The sequence below is a fragment of the Onychomys torridus genome, chromosome 6 (genome assembly GCF_903995425.1).
Source record: "Onychomys torridus chromosome 6, mOncTor1.1, whole genome shotgun sequence".
NCBI lineage: Eukaryota > Metazoa > Chordata > Mammalia > Rodentia > Cricetidae > Onychomys > Onychomys torridus.
Genome location: NC_050448.1, coordinates 65,046,062 through 65,051,444, shown reverse-complemented (window position 1 = coordinate 65,051,444; position 5,383 = coordinate 65,046,062). Strand labels below are relative to the sequence as shown.

At 57.3% G+C, this 5,383-nt stretch overlaps 1 protein-coding gene across 3 annotated transcripts; it reads left to right on the top strand.

Annotated features, from left to right (window-relative positions):
• Positions 1-275: 275 nt before the first annotated feature.
• Positions 276-4,941, top strand: Hapln2 (hyaluronan and proteoglycan link protein 2). Of its 3 annotated transcripts, XM_036191403.1 has the most exons (8): positions 276-396; positions 585-923; positions 1,844-1,907; positions 2,744-2,884; positions 3,097-3,450; positions 3,579-3,695; positions 3,830-4,012; positions 4,490-4,941. In XM_036191403.1, the coding sequence occupies exons 4-8, from the start codon at positions 2,797-2,799 to the stop codon at positions 4,771-4,773; spliced, it is 1,026 nt and encodes a 341-aa protein (XP_036047296.1). In that variant the 5' UTR covers positions 276-396; positions 585-923; positions 1,844-1,907; positions 2,744-2,796; the 3' UTR covers positions 4,774-4,941. The 3 variants fall into 3 exon arrangements, with proteins under 3 accessions (XP_036047296.1, XP_036047295.1, XP_036047297.1); XM_036191402.1 differs by lacking the exon at positions 1,844-1,907; XM_036191404.1 differs by lacking the exons at positions 276-396; positions 1,844-1,907 and having other exon boundaries at positions 913-976.
• Positions 4,942-5,383: the final 442 nt, after the last annotated feature.

Sequence of the window (5,383 nt, the reverse complement as noted above, 5' to 3'; positions counted from 1 at the left end):
GTTCCCCAGCATCACATATACTCTATAATCCCGGAGTTTGGAGTACTGAGGGTCCCCATTTCAACCTTCCCCTATACGCTTCTCCTTGGATGTCAGTTTCTTCTCGGAGCCAATCACCCACCCAGGCCTTTTTCCGGTGCGTTGTGCCAGCCTGTCCTGCATCCCACATCCCCAGCTGTTGACATTTCCACGCGATTACCCAAGAGATGAATAAAAGGGCCCTGTTGTCCAACAATGGGGGAAAGACAGAGACAATGGGAAATTGTGTTTCCAGTGGGTGGGAACAGAAAAGGACAGACAGACAGAAAGGTTCAGGGTACTGAAGCAGCCGGACATCCTGGAAGTCTGATTCCTACCTTGAGAGCCTCTTCCAAAAGGCCACATGTAGCCTGGCAGGTGAGGGCTTTGGTGGGGGAGGGGCAATTTTGTTTTTTGGATGAGGTTCATATGGAAATACAGAGCTGGATTCACACTTAGGGCGCGGTCCCATCCCGCCCGGCCCAACACCCTCATACTTGCAATTGGTCTGCCCCACCCCTGGTCTAAGAACAGAAGTAGCGGGCCTGCTCTCTGCTCTCTTCTAGGTGATCCTGGTCACTTGCTTTACTCTGTCCTCTGTCATCCCAACGCCGTGTCTTGCCCTGGCCCCGGGACATCAAGTGCCACCGATCCAATCATGGCTGGCTTAGTGTGAGCCGGAGAACAGGTCTCAACACCTGGCTTCTTTGAGCACAGGAAACAAGCCTTCTTGGAAAAGTGCCAAAGGAGCCAGAACATTGACCAGGCGCCCAAGCCCTGAGGCCTTAGGGTGCTTTGAACCCCAGGATCCCCAACAGCACCGCCACTGGAACTTCTTCCTTCAGCAGGACAGGAAGCTACTAAGCACTGCTCCCGTTGTCTCTGAGGAGAGGCCATCTCTTCAGGTAGGCCCTGGGCTGCTGTCCCTTTGTCTCTGGAGGAGAGGCCATCTCTTCAGGTAGGCCCTGGGCTGCAGCTTACTGTGTTGGTTTCTTCCTGCAAGGGGTATGGAAACGGTTATGTGTGCTTCTCTTAACTCCAGAACTCTAGATCAGTGGCTAAGAGCTCAAGCCCATCAGGTCTGGAATCAAACCAAAGCAAACTCTGTGACAGCCCCTGTGGCATTTGCTTCCCTGGAGCTCCAAAGGCATGAACACACAAGTATACAGTGAGGTGCCTTGATCAGACTGCACTTTAAATATGCCGATGGCAGCTATCCTGGACCACTCTTGGTCCTTTTTTTAAAAAACATTTTTTGCATTTTATTTATTTTTAAAGATTTATTTATTATGTATACAATGTTCTGTCTGCATTATGCCTGCAGGCCAGAAGAGGGCACCAGATCTCATTACAGATGGTTGCGAGCCACCATGTGGTTGCTGGGAACTGAACTCAGGATCTCTGGAAGAGCAGCCAGTGCTCCCAAACTCCGAGCCAGCTTAGTGTAACTAACATGTTTCTCCAGCTACAAACTGGTCTTTGGAGCCCAGTGCTTCGGACGCTCTTTGAGGCCTTTCTTTACCCTAACCTAGTGTTCCCATCCCGCCTTCCCTTAACTGTTTAATGTTTTAGTTCATAACAATGCACATACAGCTTGGCCCTGCTGTACTACACAGCATTTGTTCCACGTCAGACACGGTTTTAAGTGTTTTACACATTCATGACTAATTCACCTAATTCTTGTAACTGCTAACTGTAGTGTGTTAGTTAAGCTTAATGTTGCTACGACCAAAATATGCAACAGAAACAGCTGTAGGAAAGACTGATTTTGGCTCATGTTTTTTTCCTTTTATCCTGCCCACGGGGTGCTGTTGCCCACATTCAGGGTAGACCTCCTCCTCGGCTAATCCTCACAGTCATGCCCAGAGGTTTGCTCCAAAGTCTACTAGGTAATTCTCAAGCCACTCAGGTTGACAATGGGGACTAGCCAGGTAGGATGCTCTGACTAGCACTTTCCTAATCAAGACACTGAGGCTAAGGTTAAGGTAATGCAATTAGCACATGGAAGAGCCCAATTTGAAAAGAGAATAAAAACAAGTCAAGCAGTCATGGGTCTGTCATTTGTTTAAAAAAAAGGAGAATCCATGGTGGCCCAGACAGACAGACAGCTGCACTTGAATCTATTTTTGTAACTTTACAATGTTATGCACTGTAACTTCTAGAAAATCCTAGTGACAGAGCCCGCCAGTGCATGTACAGTGCTTTCAAATCCAGTTAGTTTAGCCAATGGTAAGGGTACAAGGAAAAAGTTCCTTGTCCAGTCCAGTAGACTTCATATCCACAGTGAGACAGATCAGAGAATGAGGGAAGGTTCTCCAGACCTAAGGCCCAATTCTGATGTCTCTTAAGATCATTGTGTCCGGACTCCAGTGCAGAGCCAGGCTGGAGTAGGGGGACATTGACAGTGCAGGGGAGGCTGGAGCCTGGAGCCTTGGAAACTGTGACCAAGGTTCGACTCTATGGGCAGCATGAGAGAGCCACGCTTTCAAGCAGAGAAATCCTATTTGCTGTGGCTGTGGGATAGAAAGTGAGGTGGTCAATACAGAGCTCCAAATCCCAAAGGAGCAACTGGGATGAGGGGACCCGGGGGGAGTGCTGAGGTGGTACTTGCTGGCTGAGATAACCTGTCAGCAGCCTCTGGCCTCCCAGCTGGCCAAATGCCTCCATATTACCCGGCAGGAAGCTGATCCTCATCTCCTCTCCCCTCCCCCATTCTTTCCTTCAGTACTAAGGAGTGTCCATCATTTGTGACCTGCCACAGCGCTTGCTAACACCACCATGCCACGTTGGACCCCTCTCCCTGCACTCTGCTGCTTCCTTCTCTCCTGGGCGTTCACCATCTTTCACCAAGCCCTGGGGAACTCGGGTAAGCCCAGCCCCCTACCAGGACACTGGGGGAGGGGGTCAAGGGATGGAGGGCTAAGAAAGAGCAGCTGCTGAAGTACCTAGGGAGTGAGAATCAGTGCGGAGAGGTGAGGGTAGTGCCATGAGCCCTAGGAAAGCTTCTAGGGACCAGGTCTGAGCGGGCACTTGGGGCAGGGAGGATAAGAGGCCTGCCACTGTGGCCCCTCTGCTCAGCCCCACATCCGGGTCCCCACTACCTCCTGCTCCCCATCCACGAGGTCATTCACTCTCGTCGTGGGGCCACGGCCACACTGCCCTGCGTCCTGGGCACCTCGCCTGCCAGCTACAAGGTACGCTGGAGCAAAGTGGAGCCCGGGGAGCTCCGGGAAACGCTAATCCTCATCACCAACGGACTGCACGCCCGGGGCTACGGGCCGCTGGGAGAGCGCGCCAGCATGCGGAGGGGGCATCGGCTGGACGCCTCCCTGGTCATCAAGAACGTGCGCCTGGAGGACGAGGGCCGGTACCGCTGCGAGCTCATCAATGGCATCGAGGACGAGAGCGTGGCGCTGACCCTGCGCCTGGAGGGTGAGCTCTGTTGTTCCCGCACCGCTGGTCACTAGCTGTGCCCGGCCACCTCGCCTCTGCGGGGCCTCCCCTGCCGGCGCTCCCCTCGGCACCCAGCTGCCCTGCCCAAGCTCTCCACGCCCCGCCAGGTGTGGTGTTTCCGTACCAACCCAGCCGCGGCCGCTACCAGTTCAATTACTTCGAGGCGAAGCAGGCGTGCGAGGAGCAGGACGGACGCCTGGCCACTTACGGCCAACTGTACCAGGGTGAGCGCCGGACCCCTGACTGGTGACCGCGGGGTGCACACCGGTCCTCGCAAGCTTGCGGAGGCGGAGGAGCGGGGAGCTCGAGTCTGGCTTGCGCCGGTGACCCGGGTCCTCTCCGCCCCCTCCTCTGCCAGCGTGGACCGAGGGGCTGGACTGGTGCAACGCCGGCTGGCTGCTCGAGGGCTCGGTGCGCTACCCTGTGCTCAACGCGCGCGCCCCGTGTGGCGGTCAAGGGCGGCCAGGCATCCGCAGCTACGGGCCCCGCGACCGCAGCCGCGACCGCTACGACGCCTTCTGCTTCACCTCGGCGCTGGCAGGTGAGCCAGCCGCGGGTAGGCGGTGCCCGGCCTGGGGAGCCCGCCTGGAGGGAGGGCGGGGTCGGGTCACCCGGCCGAGTGACCTGGGAGATGGCAGGAGCGGAACCTGTAAACCCGGCGGGGCGGGTCTGCCCCCTGGGTTGTGGGCGGGGCCTGGGGCGGGACCGGTCTGTGCCCAGGGTCGTGGGCGGGGCCTGAGGCGGGGCGGGTCTGCGCCCAGGGTTGTGGGCGGGGCCTAGGGCAGGACCGGTCTGTGCCCAGGGTCGTGGGCGGGGCCTGGAGGGCGGGGCGGGTCTGGGGGCGGGGCCTAGCGCTACCAGCCGAGGGAAGAGGAAGGATGTGGGCGGGGTCTGATGTCAGGGACAGCGTTCTTCTGGACTCCCGCAAGCACAGTCCGGCCATTTCCGGAGCTGTGCGGTCGCGTCCGCCTCCCAGACCGGCTGCTTGGGGCGATCGGTCACCCGCTCACCTTCCCAGGCCAGGTGTTCTTCGTGCCCGGGCGGCTGACGCTGTCTGAAGCCCACGCGGCTTGCCGGCGGCGCGGAGCTGTAGTGGCCAAGGTCGGGCACCTCTACGCCGCCTGGAAGTTCTCGGGGCTGGATCGGTGCGACGGAGGCTGGCTGGCGGATGGCAGCGTTCGCTTCCCCATCACCACGCCGCGGCCGCGCTGCGGGGGTCTCCCTGACCCCGGGGTGCGCAGCTTCGGCTTCCCCCGGCCCCAGCAGGCGGCCTACGGGACCTACTGCTACGCCGAGAAGTAGGAGCGCACTGCCCTGCCACGCGCGACCGAGTGGCGGGTCCCCTCTCGACAGACGAGGACTGAGCCCCACACCTGCCTTCCCAGCCCAGCTCAGCGCTCCGGGCTCCCGGGCAGAGGGGCGTCCCGGGCATTAACTGACCAATAAAATAACATGACACCTTCTCTGTTCCATAAGCTGTAGGGCTTGGAGGCTTGGAAGTACGTGTGTGAAAGGATCTGGCCCTGGACCCAAAGCACATCTACAGTCTAGAGGAAAGGCTTTACTGCTTCTGTGGCCCAGCAAAATAAAGGGTTTGTGATGAGAGGGCGTCAAGAGCTAGGACAGGGGCTGGAGAGATGGCTTAGAGGTTAAGAGCACCGACTGCTCTTCCAGGTCCTGAGTTCAATTCCCAGCAACCACATGGTGGCTCACAACCATCGGTAATAAGATCTGGCACCCTCTTCTGTATAAATAAATAAATCTTTAAAAAAAAAAAAGAGAGGGGGGGGCTGGAGAGATGGCTTAGAGGTTAAGAGCACCAACTATTCTTCCAGAGGTCCTGAGTTCAATTCCCAGCAACCACATGGTGGCTCACAACCATTTGTGATGAGATCTGGCGCCCTCTTCTGTG